Source organism: Poromitra crassiceps (genome assembly GCF_964638095.1).
Source record: "Poromitra crassiceps genome assembly, chromosome: 14".
Lineage (NCBI taxonomy): Eukaryota > Metazoa > Chordata > Actinopteri > Beryciformes > Melamphaidae > Poromitra > Poromitra crassiceps.
In genome coordinates, this window is record NC_139633.1 from 33,273,158 (window position 1) to 33,291,471 (window position 18,314).

The 18,314-nt window shown below is 44.7% G+C and overlaps 1 protein-coding gene across 1 annotated transcript in view; it reads right to left on the reverse strand.

Moving 5' to 3' along the window:
- anapc1 (anaphase promoting complex subunit 1) overlaps positions 1-18,314 on the reverse strand; it is a gene marked incomplete at its 5' end in the record, with an annotated part of 254,294 nt that overhangs the window by 45,809 nt on the left and 190,171 nt on the right. The window contains 3 exons of the mRNA XM_083650747.1: positions 3,992-4,130; positions 4,640-4,707; positions 7,398-7,475. Coding sequence (XP_083506873.1) covers positions 3,992-4,130; positions 4,640-4,707; positions 7,398-7,475 — 285 coding nt within the window. The remainder of the gene's footprint in view (positions 1-3,991; positions 4,131-4,639; positions 4,708-7,397; positions 7,476-18,314) is intronic.

The following is an 18,314-nucleotide window of genomic DNA, read 5'->3' on the forward strand; positions in this document are numbered from 1 at the left end:
GCATCCAGTTGCCTACATCAGCCGAAAACTGTTCCCCAGGGAGGTTCGGTATTCGACAGTGGAGAAGGAAGCGCTGGCTATAAAGTGGGCCCTGGACTCTTTCCGGTACTACCTCCTGGGTCGGGAATTCACCCTGGAGACGGATCACAAAGCGCTTCAGTGGATGGAGAGGATGAAGGACACCAATGGGAGGATCACCCGGTGGTACCTGGCACTGCAACCATTCCGCTTCAATGTTCAGTACATCCCGGGCAAGGAGAACCTCACAGCTGACTACCTCTCTCGCTGTTCCAGCGAGAGTCCTGAAGGGGGGGAGTGTGTGATGGCCACAGGCCACACATGGTAATATTGTTTCAATTTACTCTCACCTCATTTCCTCATTAGTTTGTTGTTCACACAGGTTCATTTCATTTGCACTCACCACACCCCAAACAATTAACAATAATTAACAGCACACAGTTTCTTTAATTTAGAATATGTTTATTTGCTTTATGCTTGACATTGTTTTATATAAACACATTTAACACTGTCAGGTCACTTAAGACATTTTCTGTTATATTAATCATTGTTTCTTTCTTGAGTTACCATGGCTGTCTGGAGGTTTCCTGGTGGGGCAAAAGGCGTGGCTGAGGGCTGAGGACTATTAAGTACTGGAGCCAGCTCATCAGCCCAAACCAATGTGCTGCCAAGTTATGGGGGGGATTTGGGTTTAGTTAGTTTGCCTTGTGTTTAGTTGTAGTTGGCATCCATTTTGTTTACCCCCTGTGTTGCATTTGGTTTGCCCCAGTCACTATATATGTCTCCCCATGTTTCATTGTAGCAGGTCAGTTTGTTCAGTTAATACCTGTTACTTTGCTCTATTTCATTATAGTTCTGTTTTGTTGACCCCTTTTATTAGACCTAGGCATTATATTTTTGGTTTGTAAAAACTTTCATTCCTTTGGGTAAATAAAAAACCCTGATTTAATGGAAAATACCTGTGTCCTCGGTTGCTTTGCTGCTTGGTCTCTCACAACTTTGAAGGCCCTGACTCCAGAGTTGGTGTTAGTGAATACAGTATGTGTGTTTACCTTGAAGGCCCTGACTCCAGAGTTGGTGTTAGTGAATACAGTATGTGTGTTTACCTTGAAGGCCCTGACTCCAGAGTTGGTGGTAGTGAGTACAGTATGTGTGTTTACTTTGAAGGCTCTGACTCCAGAGCAAGGTTATAATAGTTTTGGATTTTTTCATTAGTTTTTATTTTGATTAGTTTTGACTTTTTGTTTTCAATTTCAGTTTAGTTTTCATTAGTTTTTAAGGTGGGTTTGATCGTTTAGTTTAGTTTTTAGTTTTTCAAAATGCTTAGTTTTAGTTTAGTTTTTATTAGTTTCAGTGTTAGTTTGAGTCTTTTTTTGCCCCTTTGCTCTTTTTTTTGTAATATTGGGTGTTTGTCAGGGGTGAGATTCAAAAGGGTCATAAAAGATGATAGATCTAGGAAAATAGATTTCATCTCCACTCAAAATACTAGGCTTATTATGAAATACTGTAAACTGACAAAGACTAAAACTAAGGACATTTTCTCTTCAATTTTATTTTATTTTAGTTAGTTTTGTAAACACACAATACCGTTTCAGTTAGTTATCGTTTTTTTGTAAAGCTTAGTTTTTATTTTTATTTCAGTTTATTTCATGTTTTTTCAATTCTAGTTTTCGTTTTTTCGTTAGTTTTCGTTAACTATAATAACCTTGCTCCAGAGTTGGTGTTAGTGGGTACAGTATGTGTGTTTACTTTGAAGGCCCTGACTCCAGAGTTGGTGTTAGTGGGTACACTATGTGTATTTACCTTGAAGGCCCTGACTCCAGAGTTGGTGTTAGTGGGTACAGTATGTGTGTTTACTTTGAAGGCCCTGACTCCAGAGTTGGTGTTAGTGGGTACAGTATGTGTGTTTACCTTGAAGGCCCTGACTCCAGAGTTGGTGTTAGTGGGTACAGTATGTGTGTTTACCTTGAAGGCCCTGACTCCAGAGTTGGTGTTAGTGGGTACAGTATGTGTGTTTACTTTGAAGGCCCTGACTCCAGAGTTGGTGGTAGTGAGTACAGTATGTGTGTTTACTTTGAACGCTCTGACTCCAGAGTTGGTGTTAGTGGGTACAGTATGTGTGTTTACTTTGAAGGCCCTGACTCCAGAGTTGGTGTTAGTGGGTACACTATGTGTATTTACCTTGAAGGCCCTGACTCCAGAGTTGGTGTTAGTGGGTACAGTATGTGTGTTTACTTTGAAGGCCCTGACTCCAGAGTTGGTGTTAGTGGGTACAGTATGTGTGTTTACCTTGAAGGCCCTGACTCCAGAGTTGGTGTTAGTGGGTACAGTATGTGTGTTTACCTTGAAGGCCCTGACTCCAGAGTTGGTGTTAGTGGGTACAGTATGTGTGTTTACTTTGAAGGCCCTGACTCCAGAGTTGGTGGTAGTGAGTACAGTATGTGTTTACCTTGAAGGCCCTGACTCCAGAGTTGGTGTTAGTGGGTACAGTATGTGTGTTTACCTTGAAGGCCCTGACTCCAGAGTTGGTGTTAGTGGGTACAGTATGTGTGTTTACCTTGAAGGCCCTGACTCCAGAGTTGGTGGTAGTGAGTACAGTATGTGTGTTTACCTTGAAGGCCCTGACTCCAGAGTTGGTGTTAGTGGGTACAGTATGTGTGTTTACCTTGAAGGCCCTGACTCCAGAGTTGGTGTTAGTGGGTACAGTATGTGTGTTTACTTTGAAGGCCCTGACTCCAGAGTTGGTGTTAGTGGGTAGTACAGTACGTGTGTTTACCTTGAAGGCCCTGACTCCAGAGTTGGTGTTAGTGGGTAGTACAGTACGTGTGTTTACCTTGAAGGCCCTGACTCCAGAGTTGGTGTTAGTGGGTACAGTATGTGTGTTTACCTTGAAGGCCCTGACTCCAGAGTTGGTGTTAGTGGGTACAGTATATGTGTTTACCTTGAAGGCCCTGACTCCAGAGTTGGTGTTAGTGGGTACAGTATGTGTGTTTACCTTGAAGGCCCTGACTCCAGAGTTGGTGTTAGTGAGTACAGTATGTGTGTTTACCTTGAAGGCCCTGACTCCAGAGTTGGTGTTAGTGGGTACAGTATGTGTGTTTACTTTGAAGGCCCTGACTCCAGAGTTGGTGTTAGTGAGTACAGTATGTGTGTTTACCTTGAAGGCCCTGACTCCAGAGTTGGTGTTAGTGAGTACAGTATGTGTGTTTACCTTGAAGGCCCTGACTCCAGAGTTGGTGTTAGTGAGTACAGTATGTGTGTTTACCTTGAAGGCCCTGACTCCAGAGTTGGTGTTAGTGGGTAGTACAGTACGTGTGTTTACCTTGAAGGCCCTGACTCCAGAGTTGGTGTTAGTGGGTACAGTATGTGTGTTTACCTTGAAGGCCCTGACTCCAGAGTTGGTGTTAGTGGGTACAGTATGTGTGTTTACCTTGAAGGCCCTGACTCCAGAGTTGGTGTTAGTGGGTACAGTATGTGTGTTTACCTTGAAGGCCCTGACTCCAGAGTTGGTGTTAGTGAGTACAGTATGTGTGTTTACCTTGAAGGCCCTGACTCCAGAGTTGGTGTTAGTGGGTAGTACAGTATGTGTGTTTACCTTGAAGGCTCTGACTCCAGAGTTGGTGTTAGTGAGTACAGTATGTGTGTTTACCTTGAAGGCCCTGACTCCAGAGTTGGTGTTAGTGGGTACAGTATGTGTGTTTACCTTGAAGGCTCTGACTCCAGAGTTGGTGTTAGTGAGTACAGTATGTGTGTTTACCTTGAAGGCCCTGACTCCAGAGTTGGTGTTAGTGAGTACAGTATGTGTGTTTACCTTGAAGGCCCTGACTCCAGAGTTGGTGTTAGTGAGTACAGTATGTGTGTTTACCTTGAAGGCCCTGACTCCAGAGTTGGTGTTAGTGAGTACAGTATGTGTGTTTACCTTGAAGGCCCTGACTCCAGAGTTGGTGTTAGTGAGTACAGTATGTGTGTTTACCTTGAAGGCCCTGACTCCAGAGTTGCGGTGGTTGATGGTGGAGGCCAGCAGGCTCTTCCAGCCCTGAGGGTCGTCTTTGTAGGGCAGCTGGCCCGCCCTCAGCTTCACATATAACACCCCATCTCTGGACAGGATGGGTCTGAGAGAGAGAGAGAGAGAGAGAGAGAGAGAGAGACACACACACACACACACACACACACACACACACACACACACACACACACACACACACAATAGAAAATCACTGGTAGGGAACACACTCAATAATGGATTTAAAAACTCACTGGGTGCAGGGCAAACAAAGAGTTCAGTGAGGAGAGAAAAAGCAGCACTCCAATTGTCCTTTCACAGGTTTTGATAGTTCCTCAAACCGGGCAGCAGCAACGAACGTTTCAGCCAAAGGCCTTCCTCACCTGAGGAAATGGAGTGCTGGCTTTTTCTCTCTTCAGACACACACACACACACATACACACCCACACACAGACGCAACGTGTTTGACGTAAATTTAACTGCCAAACTACGATTCCAAAATAAACGAACGTTGAGGACAGAAAATTTCGGAAGAACTCAACTCGATTAGTGGTTATACTTTTTGTCAAGATTCCCTTGAAGCTTTAATTTCTTCAAAGGTGACATTGAAGTACTTACTTCAGGTGCTGTGTGTCTTTGCTGAGGTCTATGGTCAGCTCCCAGTAGCGTGGTCCCTTCACTCTGACCTGCAACCAACAAACAACTTCAAAATCACAACTTACCTTGATACAAGCAACAAAACAAAACTTTTAAATTCACCTTGATATGAGCAACACAACTAAACTCAAACCTCACTTTGATAGAAGCAACAACACAACTAAACTCAAACCTCACTTTGATAGAAGCAACACAACTGAACTTAAACTTCACCACGATAGATAACTTCAACTTGTTGACGAGACAAACTGTGAGACGATTACCGCCCGAAATACAACCGTTCACAGATTAACTACTATACCAACCACATTCACCACTACAACACACTTCCAGGATCTCAAACTACTGGTGGTGCGCTTTAGGCGCAAGTTAGTCTCGCTTGCCAGACTCTCCCAGCAAAGGGGCTGGGAGAGTCTGGCTGGGGACGCTTTCACTGTGGACTAGAGGGGAAAAAGGCTGTTTGCAGCCATCCACCGAACGTACCATGCAGGCTGCTTCATTGCATAATCCACATCAATCGTTTTCAGCGTGTAGCAACGAGCTAGCGACTAGCACTGCTGCTGTTATTGTTTCAAAGGCAGCGGCGCAGGCATTTGAGCTCAGCAGATTCCACACGTACAGCAGCAGAGACATACAGATTCAACACGTACAGCAGCAGAGACATACAGATTCAACACGTACAGCAACAGAGGGATACAGATTCAACACGTACAGCAGCAGAGACATACAGATTCAACACGTACAGCAGCAGAGACATACAGATTCAACACGTACAGCAGCAGAGACATACAGATTCAACACGTACAGCAGCAGAGACATACAGATTCAACACGTACAGCAGCAGAGACATACCGATTCAACACGTACAGCAGCAGAGACATACAGATTCAACACGTACAGCAGCAGAGACATACAGATTCAACACGTACAGCAGCAGAGACATACAGATTCCACACGTACAGCAGCAGAGACATACAGATTCAACACGTACAGCAGCAGAGACATACAGATTCAACACAGCAGCAGAGACATACAGATTCAACACGTACAGCAGCAGAGACATACAGATTCAACACGTACAGCAGCAGAGACATACAGATTCAACACGTACAGCAGCAGAGACATACAGATTCAACACGTACAGCAGCAGAGACATACAGATTCAACACGTACAGCAGCAGAGGCATACAGATTCAACATGTACAGCAGCAGAGACATACAGATTCAACACGTACAGCAGCAGAGACATACAGATTCAACATGTACAGCAGCAGAGACATACAGATTCAACATGTACAGCAGCAGAGACATACAGATTCAACACGTACAGCAGCAGAGACATACAGATTCAACACGTACAGCAGCAGAGACATACAGATTCAACACGTACAGCAGCAGAGACATACAGATTCAACACGTACAGCAGCAGAGACATACAGATTGAACACGTACAGCAGTAGAGACATACAGATTCAACACGTACAGCAGCAGAGACATACAGATTGAACACGTACAGCAGCAGAGACATACAGATTCAACACGTACAGCAGCAGAGACATACAGATTCAACACGTACAGCAGCAGAGATATACAGATTCAACACGTACAGCAGCAGAGACATACAGATTCAACACGTACAGCAGCAGAGACATACAGATTCAACACGTACAGCAGCAGAGACATACAGATTCAACACGTACAGCAGCAGAGGCATACAGATTCAACACGTACAGCAGCAGAGACATACAGATTCAACACGTACAGCAGCAGAGACATACAGATTCAACACGTACAGCAGCAGAGACATACAGATTCAACACGTACAGCAGCAGAGGCATACAGATTCAACACGTACAGCAGCAGAGACATACAGATTCAACACGTACAGCAGCAGAGACATACAGATTCAACACGTACAGCAGCAGAGGCATACAGATTCAACACGTACAGCAGCAGAGACATACAGATTCAACACGTACAGCAGCAGAGACATATAGATTCAACACGTACAGCAGAGACATACAGATTCAACACATACAGCAGCAGAGACATACAGATTCAACACGTACAGCAGCAGAGACATACAGATTCAACACGTACAGCAGCAGAGACATACAGATTCAACACGTACAGCAGCAGAGACATACAGATTCAACACGTACAGCAGCAGAGACATACAGATTCAACACGTACAGCAGCAGAGACATACAGATTCAACACGTACAGCAGCAGAGACATACAGATTCAACACGTACAGCAGCAGAGACATACAGATTCAACACGTACAGCAGCAGAGACATACAGATTCAACACGTACAGCAGCAGAGACATACAGATTCAACACGTACAGCAGCAGAGACATACAGATTCAACACGTACAGCAGCAGAGGCGTACAGATTCGACACGGGGGGGGGGGCGTGGAAAGGAAATCCAAATATGGTCGCAGCCGCAGTCAGAGCGGGTCAGAGCCAATTGCAGAGCTTGCAGGGAGCGGAATGGGATTTCCATCCGGCACCGACTGAAATGGTCGACACCAATGAGAGAGCTAAGTCCATCATGCTGCTTCAACCCAGTCAGACTAGGCGCAAGTTGGATTTTCTTAAAAACAAAGTAACTCTCCTCCATTCCCTTCCATCTCCATGATCTTTCAATGGTATGAAAACTCTACCAATGGACTACAAAATCGTGAGGCACTGAACTTTGTTTCCCAGACATTACCCGTTTGAGGAGGTGCAGCTCAGGAAGCATGGTGGGAGCCATCAGTTCTACAGTCGTCTCCTCGTACCACTGGCTCTCCTGAAACAAGGAGAAAAGACGTCACTCCAACACACACACACACACACACACACACACACACACACACACACACACAGGGGGAAATATGCACACATTTACATCTGTGTCTGGTTGTTTAAAGCTCCAGAAAAGACATAAAACAGCCTTCAAATGTCTCCAAATGCTTTCCCAGCATAATTCATGTGTTTTGTAGCCAAACAACTACACTCACTGAGTCCAAAAAGCTTATATTTACCCCATAATCTGATACTTACCTCACTCACACTTCCTCCATCATCTCTTATACTTACCTCACTGACACTTCCTTCATAATCTCTGATACTTACCTCACTGACACTTCCTCCATAATCTCTTATACTTACCTCACTGACACTTCCTCCATAATCTCTGATATTTACCTCACTGACACTTCCTTCATAATCTCTGATACTTACCTCACTGACACTTCCTCCATAATCTCTTATACTTACCTCACTGACACTTCCTCCATAATCTCTTATACTTACCTCACTGACACTTCCTCCATCATCTCTTATACTTACCTCACTGACACTTCCTTCATAATCTCTTATACTTACCTCACTGACACTTCCTCCATAATCTCTTATACTTACCTCACTGACACTTCCTTCATAATCTCTTATACTTACCTCACTGACACTTCCTTCATAATCTCTTATACTTACCTCACTGACACTTCCTTCATAATCTCTGATACTTACCTCACTGACACTTCCTCCATAATCTCTGATATTTACCTCACTGACACTTCCTTCATAATCTCTGATACTTACCTCACTGACACTTCCTCCATCATCTCTTATACTTACCTCACTGACACTTCCTCCATAATCTCTGATATTTACCTCACTGACACTTCCTTCATAATCTCTGATACTTACCTCACTGACACTTCCTCCATAATCTCTTATACTTACCTCACTGACACTTCCTCCATAATCTCTTATACTTACCTCACTGACACTTCCTTCATAATCTCTTATACTTACCTCACTGACACTTCCTTCATAATCTCTGATACTTACCTCACTGACACTTCCTCCATAATCTCTTATACTTACCTCACTCACACTTCCTCCATAATCTCTTATACTTACCTCACTGACACTTCCTTCATAATCTCTTATACTTACCTCACTGACACTTCCTTCATAATCTCTGATACTTACCTCACTGACACTTCCTCCATAATCTCTTATACTTACCTCACTGACACTTCCTTCATAATCTCTTATACTTACCTCACTGACACTTCCTCCATAATCTCTTATACTTACCTCACTGACACTTCCTCCATAATCTCTTATACTTACCTCACTGACACTTCCTCCATAATCTCTTATACTTACCTCACTGACACTTCCTCCATAATCTCTGATATTTACCTCACTGACACTTCCTCCATAATCTCTGATACTTACCTCACTGACACTTCCTCCATAATCTCTTATACTTACCTCACTGACACTTCCTCCATAATCTCTGATACTTACCTCACTGACACTTCCTTCATAATCTCTTATACTTACCTCACTGACACTTCCTTCATAATCTCTTATACTTACCTCACTGACACTTCCTCCATAATCTCTTATACTTACCTCACTGACACTTCCTCCATAATCTCTTATACTTACCTCACTGACACTTCCTCCATAATCTCTGATACTTACCTCACTGACACTTCCTTCATAATCTCTTATACTTACCTCACTGACACTTCCTCCATAATCTCTTATACTTACCTCACTGACACTTCCTCCATAATCTCTTATACTTACCTCACTGACACTTCCTCCATAATCTCTGATATTTACCTCACTGACACTTCCTCCATAATCTCTGATACTTACCTCACTGACACTTCCTCCATAATCTCTTATACTTACCTCACTGACACTTCCTTCATAATCTCTTATACTTACCTCACTGACACTTCCTTCATAATCTCTTATACTTACCTCACTGACACTTCCTTCATAATCTCTGATACTTACCTCACTGACACTTCCTCCATAATCTCTTATACTTACCTCACTGACACTTCCTTCATAATCTCTTATACTTACCTCACTGACACTTCCTCCATAATCTCTTATACTTACCTCACTGACACTTCCTCCATAATCTCTTATACTTACCTCACTGACACTTCCTCCATAATCTCTTATACTTACCTCACTGACACTTCCTCCATAATCTCTGATATTTACCTCACTGACACTTCCTCCATAATCTCTGATACTTACCTCACTGACACTTCCTCCATAATCTCTTATACTTACCTCACTGACACTTCCTCCATAATCTCTGATACTTACCTCACTGACACTTCCTCCATAATCTCTGATACTTACCTCACTGACACTTCCTTCATAATCTCTTATACTTACCTCACTGACACTTCCTTGGTATTGGACGATGGCATGATCACCTTTGATAACCAAAAGATCCCTATGAGATGATCTCAGGCAGTGTTCAGGCTCATAGGGTGCAGAAGGAAATATAGCGAGGGGCGAGACCCGGTTTAGCCTCAACAGTGATGGGCAAGATCAGAGTGGAGAGGTGAAAGTGAATTCAGCAGGCAGTCAGAGTCAAGAGGCTAAAGTGAATTCAACAGGCAGTCAGAGTCAAGAGGCTAAAGTGAATTCAACAGGCAGTCAGAGTCAAGAGGCTAAAGTGAATTCAACAGGCAGTCAGAGTCAAGAGGCTAAAGTGAATTCAACAGGCAGTCAGAGTGGAGAGGTGAAAGTGAATTCAACAGGCAGAGTGGAGAGGCTAAAGTGAATTCAACAGGCAGTCAGAGTGGAGAGGCTAAAGTGAATTCAACAGGCAGAGTGGAGAGGCTAAAGTGAATTCAACAGGCAGTCAGAGTGGAGAGGCTGAAGTGAATTCAACAGGCAGTCAGAGTGGAGAGGCTAAAGTGAATTCAACAGGCAGAGTGGAGAGGCTGAAGTGGGGCTGACTTCCACTTTCTAGAATGAGGTAGAAGCCTGGCAGCTGCATTTCTGCATGAGCTGCAGGCGACCCAGAGAGCCGCCGGCTGCCCGGCTCTGACCACAGCACAAAGAAGTGCAGCGGTCCAGTCATGACGGCAGTACAGACATGAATCACGGTCTCAAGATCAGCAAGAATCTGAGTGATATTTCTCTGTTGGAGAACTGAATGACTTGCTGTTGGGATACACACAGGTAAAAAAAAATATATATATATATATATATAAAGATGCTCTTTGGTGGTGGGTTTATCAGTAGAATCAAAAAGCAATACAACGAAATAGCACTAACACATTTTTTTACAGTTAGTTAGTAGACGGACAAGCCCGTCTTTTATTGTCACACGAACACTTCAACACATGCATGCAGCCACAAACACACACTCATGCTGACGGTGGGCGGTGAAATTTGTCCTCTGCATTTAACCCATCCAGGCTTGTCCTTTCCTCCAGGGGGCAGGCCAGGAGCAGTGGTCGTTTTTTCTTTCCAGCGCCCGGGGACCAACTTCGGATGTTGTCGTCACTGGTTGGATGACGATCTTCTGCATGTTTTTAGTGGGGGGGTTATATACGGAGGAACCCCCTGGGGGAGCACGGGGAGAACATGCAAACTCCACACAGAAAGGCCCTTTCAACGAGATAACCCACCTGGGCAGTAGGCACTGAAGATATGGGGGGGACACAACCCCAGCGCCCACAGTGTCCCAGGCGAGAATCGAACTCAAGACCTTCTAGCTGAGAGGCGACAGCGCTACCGACTGCGCCACCGTACCCCGTATTTCTTGCCACAGGTTTAATATTGGCCGACAGGCTACAGAGTCTTTAATCTGGAATCTGGATAATGGAGTTGGAGGGGCTAAACAAAACCACTTCAGATGTATTTAGTTGAAGAAAGTTATGGGAGATCCGTGTTTACTATCGGAGACAGTATTTGAAGTGATTTCAGCAGCTGTCTTTGGGGTGCAGATAGCTGGCAGTCGTCTGTACAGCAATGAGACACGCCATAATGCTTATGAGTAATGCCGTGCGTCATGCATTAAATGTGTGCATTTCCCTCACACAGGGAGAGAGGGTGTGAGTGACTGACGTGCACAGCGTCAGCTCCAGCTTTCTGCTGGGAATCTAATTGAAAGGCGGAGGGAGTGCTGTCAGCCTCACTTTGGACAGCAGCCTCCCGTCTCCAACCTTCAGCCATCCTTCACCTGTGGAAACACCAGGAGCTTCAATCCACTTAGTTCATACAGGCTGTGAGTTGAGCTTCAAATGTTCTTCTCCAGGTCCTGAGCCTTTCTTCCAAACTTTAGGGGGAGATTTGCTTTCCCTAACAAGGCGGTGATTCCCTGCCTACCAACATGAGGGTCGCAGGTTCGCGTCCCCATGTTACCTCCAGGTTGGTGGGGCGTCCATACAGACATGATTGGCTGTGTCTGCAGGTGAGAAGCTGGATTAAGGGTATGTGTCCTGGTCGCTGCACTAGCGCCTCCTCTGGTCGTTCGGGGGGCCTGTTCTGGGTGGAAGGGAACTGGTGGGAATAGCGTGATCCTCCCACGTGCCAGTGAAGCTCCCCGCTGTCAGGTGAAAAAACGAAGCAGCTGGCAACTGCACGTCTCGGAGGAAGCGTGGTGCTAGTCTACGGCTCTCCCCAGATCGGCAGAGGGTGGAGCAGCGACCGGGGCAGCAGGGGGAAATTGGCCAAGTACAATTGGGGAGAAAAATGGGGTAAAAATATGAAAAAATAATACGAATTAAAAAAAGAAAAAAATATTTATTTATTTATCTTATTTTCATGTCATGCACACAAAGTGCCCAACTCTCATGGGTTTATAAGACATGTTTCTCCTTTTTACCGTTGCAGTGGTAAAATGATTACATACATTTACATAATGTTCATACATACATATAATTACATATCATTACAGATTACTCAAAGCTCAGTCTTAAACAAAATATTCTGTCTTCTCTCCCAGGCCTAACAAATAAAAGCTAATACAAAAAAGTTCCTTTCCTGAAGCACAGCTCAAGTTTCTCATAGTTGTCCAACTCAAAGAAGTCAACATAAATTAGGGAGAGGGAAGGTTTTCTGATCAGAATCCGTTTTATTGGCCAAGTATGTAAACATACAAGGAATTTGACTCCAGTTTGGAGTCCTCTTATGTGTTTGGAAACGGAAATTACCTATTTTGTGGGCGGAGCCAAACTGGTTGCAGAAAATGACAGGTAGCGGTTCAGCTGTCATAGAAATATGGAAGATCCTGACGCCTCCTCACACGTATTTAAAAGCTTTGCCAGCAACAGACAGGTTATCTTACACAAATAAGTTAACTCTTTCAATGGGGTGAGGTTTCCTGACCCGTACTCACTGTCAGGATGGGTCTAGGATCAAACTACATGGCCAAAGCTGCAGTGCCGGACATCATCATATTCCTAGTGGGAAAGTCCAGCGTCTATATGTCACAAGTCGTCTTTTTCCCGTATCCCGGGGATGTCTCTAGTTTCAGTTTTGCGGTCTAGAACGTGACTGATTGTTGCAGCTGGCGCTTTTCCTCAAAACTCAGATGGTGGGAAAAAAGTCGCTTGTCACAACACTCGTTTGACGACTTATTTGAGGGAATGTAATCATGTTATCTATCACATCCGCTATTTCTGTTGCTCTTTGAACAACTCGGGATATTTATCGGCGAGATTTTTGGCCAAGCTGGACGTGATTTGCTCCGTTCGCGGTGCGCCTGGCTGCAGCTTTGAAACATGGTTTACAGACGGGCTATGTTGTGTCCGTGTGTCAACAACGTAACGGTGGGAGGAGGAGGGGCCTGGGAGGATGACACCGGAAGAAGCACCCGTATTTCACATAAAGACATCATGGCAGCTAGAAATAAGGTGGATTGACTTCAGAAAAGCTACAGCGCAAAAGTCCCCACAGTGTTGCAACAAGATAGAAGAACAAAATAGCCACATATACCCAGACTACAGAGCAAGAGCAAAAACTGAGATTTAGAATTGACTGCTCCTATAATTCAGCAGCTATTTACTGCTTCCCTAAAGACACAACTGGGGTGTATTGCAACAACAATGGCTGGCTTGAATTAGAAATCAAAGAGGCCAGGGCAGAAAAACACTCAAAGTTTGAAATAGATTGAGTGCTCCAGACAGACAGACTGGGCCAGAGAGAGAGAGAGAGTAGACAATGAGAGTAAATAACGCTGAGTACAGATGTAACGGAATGCCCACAATCAAAATGATGTCATTGCGGCCACTGTAATCTTGCGTGATGTCATATAGCCACAGCATCCTGGGTTTGACTTCAGCTATATAACTCTATAACCATAGCTTTAGAGTAAAATAGATGATTGACAGGTCGCCTGTCCAGTGATCGTGCAGCTAGCTGATCGCGGACCAATAGCAGGCGGAGCTCCAGCTCTGGGAAACCCCTGGTCTCAGGCAAAAGCTGTCCCATCAGCTAACAAGAGAGTCCATGCGACGGGAAATCATTAGTGAAAGTAACAAAAGTAAAAGGATTACTTTGAAATGGTTTGAGATGCGCCCTGACAACGCTGTTCAACTGGTTGATGTTGTGTTACATTGCACCATGTTACCTGGAGGAGTTAATGCTTCCCTATGAACATGTGTGTGCGCGTGCCTCCAGAATAATATGTTTCATAATACATCTATAGCTGTCTGAGTCCCCTTTTAGTTAACTAGGCATCACGAGCGCTACGCACGCTCGACGCCTAGGCTCGGCCTCGCCTGCCGGATTGGTGTTGCTCACTAAATGTTATTGCATCAGTGATGTCACAATGCCTCCTTGTGTGTGTGTACATACTCAATTTTATATAGATAGATGGCACCCGGCAGCAATTTAACCCCTGGTTGTCACAAAATCCCATGGCACACCTGGACTTGCCAGATACATGCTAGCTTTCTGAAGCGTGAACCAGGCCTAAGGACCAGATACTGCTAGCTTTCTAAAGCGTGAACCAGGCCTAAGAACCAGATACATGCTAGCTTTCTAAAGCGTGAACCAGGCCTAAGAACCAGATACTGCTAGCTTTCTGAAGCGTGAACCAGGCCTAAGAACCAGATACATGCTAGCTTTCTAAAGCGTGAACCAGGCCTAAGAACCAGATACTGCTAGCTTTCTAAAGCGTGAACCAGGCCTAAGAACCAGATACTGCTAGCTTTCTAAAGCGTGAACCAGGCCTAAGAACCAGATACTGCTAGCTTTCTAAAGCGTGAACCAGGCCTAAGAACCAGATACTGCTAGCTTTCTAAAGCGTGAACCAGGCCTAAGAACCAGATACTGCTAGATTTCTAAAGCATGAACCAGGCCTAAGAACCAGATACTGCTAGCTTTCTAAAGCGTGAACCAGGCCTAAGAACCAGATACTGCTAGCTTTCTAAAGCGTGAACCAGGCCTAAGAACCAGATACTGCTAGATTTCTAAAGCATGAACCAGGCCTAAGAACCAGATACTGCTAGCTTTCTAAAGCGTGAACCAGGCCTAAGAACCAGATACTGCTAGCTTTCTAAAGCGTGAACCAGGCCTAAGAACCAGATACTGCTAGCTTTCTAAAGCGTGAACCAGGCCTAAGAACCAGATACTGCTAGATTTCTAAAGCATGAACCAGGCCTAAGAACCAGATACTGCTAGCTTTCTAAAGCGTGAACCAGGCCTAAGAACCAGATACTGCTAGATTTCTAAAGCATGAACCAGGCCTAAGAACCAGATACCGCTAGCTTTCTAAAGCATGAACCAGGCCTAAGAACCAGATACTGCTAGCTTTCTAAAGCGTGAACCAGGCCTAAGAACCAGATACTGCTAGCTTTCTAAAGCGTGAACCAGGCCTAAGAACCAGATACTGCTAGCTTTCTGAAGCGTGGACCAGGCCTAAGAACCAGATACTGCTAGCTTTCTGAAGCGTGAACCAGGCCTAAGAACCAGATACTGCTAGCTTTCTGAAGCGTGGACCAGGCCTAAGAACCAGATACTGCTAGCTTTCTAAAGCGTGAACCAGGCCTAAGAACCAGATACTGCTAGCTTTCTAAAGCGTGAACCAGGCCTAAGAACCAGATACTGCTAGCTTTCTAAAGTGTGAACCAGGCCTAAGAACCAGATACTGCTAGCTTTCTAAAGCATGAACCAGGCCTAAGAACCAGATACTGCTAGCTTTCTGAAGCGTGGACCAGGCCTAAGAACCAGATACTGCTAGCTTTCTAAAGCGTGAACCAGGCCTAAGAACCAGATACTGCTAGATTTCTAAAGCATGAACCAGGCCTAAGAACCAGATACTGCTAGCTTTCTAAAGCGTGAACCAGGCCTAAGAACCAGATACTGCTAGCTTTCTAAAGTGTGAACCAGGCCTAAGAACCAGATACTGCTAGCTTTCTGAAGCGTGAACCAGGCCTAAGAACCAGATACTGCTAGCTTTCTGAAGCGTGGACCAGGCCTAAGAACCAGATACTGCTAGCTTTCTAAAGTGTGAACCAGGCCTAAGAACCAGATACATGCTAGCTTTCTGAAGCGTGGACCAGGCCTAAGAACCAGATACTGCTAGCTTTCTAAAGTGTGAACCAGGCCTAAGAACCAGATACATGCTAGCTTTCTAAAGCGTGAACCAGGCCTAAGAACCAGATACTGCTAGCTTTCTGAAGCGTGAACCAGGCCTAAGAACCAGATACATGCTAGCTTTCTAAAGCGTGAACCAGGCCTAAGAACCAGATACATGCTAGCTTTCTGAAGCGTGGACCAGGCCTAAGAACCAGATACTGCTAGCTTTCTAAAGCGTGAACCAGGCCTAAGAACCAGATACTGCTAGCTTTCTGAAGCGTGAACCAGGCCTAAGAACCAGATACATGCTAGCTTTCTAAAGCGTGAACCAGGCCTAAGAACCAGATACTGCTAGCTTTCTGAAGCGTGGACCAGGCCTAAGAACCAGATACATGCTAGCTTTCTGAAGCGTGAACCAGGCCTAAGAACCAGATACTGCTAGCTTTCTGAAGCGTGAACCAGGCCTAAGAACCAGATACATGCTAGCTTTCTGAAGCGTGGACCAGGCCTAAGAACCAGATACTGCTAGCTTTCTGAAGCGTGAACCAGGCCTAAGGACCAGATACTGCTAGCTTTCTGAAGCGTGGACCAGGCCTAAGAACCAGATACTGCTAGCTTTCTGAAGCGTGAACCAGGCCTAAGAACCAGATACTGCTAGCTTTCTGAAGCGTGGACCAGGCCTAAGAACCAGATACTGCTAGCTTTCTGAAGCGTGGACCAGGCCTAAGAACCAGATACTGCTAGCTTTCTGAAGCGTGAACCAGGCCTAAGAACCAGATACTGCTAGCTTTCTGAAGCGTGGACCAGGCCTAAGAACCAGATACTGCTAGCTTTCTGAAGCGTGGACCAGGCCTAAGAACCAGATACTGCTAGCTTTCTAAAGTGTGAACCAGGCCTAAGAACCAGATACTGCTAGCTTTCTGAAGCGTGGACCAGGCCTAAGAACCAGATACATGCTAGCTTTCTGAAGCGTGAACCAGGCCTAAGAACCAGATACATGCTAGCTTTCTGAAGCGTGAACCAGGCCTAAGAACCAGATACATGCTAGCTTTCTGAAGCGTGAACCAGGCCTAAGAACCAGATACATGCTAGCTTTCTTGATGACTGTAGCTGCTATCAATATCGCCCTAAAAAGAAGAGTTGCATGAACTGGCTGAACGGTGTGGCTCAACTCACAGAAATGACAGCCGTGCTATTTGAACTGTGTGCTTCAGTCCTGTCCCACTGACTAAAAGCAGAACACGGTGTGGTTTGGTGGACAGTCACGCTTTTACGCCTCAAAACGAACTGAAACCAGCACACATACTGTACTGCAGGGTGCGTTTGTGTGAAAGAGCTTATCAAGAGGAAGTGACAACGATGGACAAGGTTGACAAGCTCTGTGACGTGCAGAGAGAGGGGGCGGGGTAGAGAGAGAGAGAGTGGTAGAGAGAGAGAGTGTGTGTGAGAGAGAGAGAGAGGGTAGAGAGAGTGTGTGTGAGAGAGAGAGAGAGAGGGTAGAGAGAGAGAGTGTGAGAGAGAGAGAGAGAGAGGGTAGAGAGAGGAAGAGTAGAGAAAGAGATAGGGTGGTTAAGAGAGCAAACCAACAGAGTCCCTCTTCTCGTCATTACACCACCAGAGCCACACCAAGTCAGGTGTTACATCATCAACATGTAAGAAAAGCCTTCCACGTAACACCATCAGTTGGGCAAGTTACTTTCAAAATGTAATATACTACATATGACTAGTTACTTTCATTTGAAAGTAATACGTTACTTTAGAATATTACTGTCTGTGTAGAGTAACTAGTTACTTATTAGACTACTTTTTAAGGCTGCAACGTTATCATTTCCCTTTACTTTGTTCTTGTCATTTATAGTGGTTATTTGCATACAAACACACCATTTGATTAGGGAATGAATGCATCTTTATTTAAATATGTGCTTTGATTAAAACATTTTTTAACTGGATTTGTAACTTGTCTTACTTGACAAAGTAACTGACTCTTCTCGTCCCTGGCACCTCAATGGTGGAACGAGCTTCCACCTTCGGTCAGGATGGCCGAATCACTGCCGATCTTTCGGAAAAGACTAAAGACACACCTTTTCAGGCTCCATCTGGGCCCTTCTTGAAACTAACTTCTTTCTCTCTCTCTCTTTAAAAAAAAAAAAAGACTAACCTAAACTAAACTTTACCACTATTCCTTCAGAAGTTGTAGTTGTCATAGACTGTGTTGCATAGTTGATTGCTCTATTGCTGACAAAAATTGTAAGTCGCTTTGGATAAAAGCGTCTGCCAA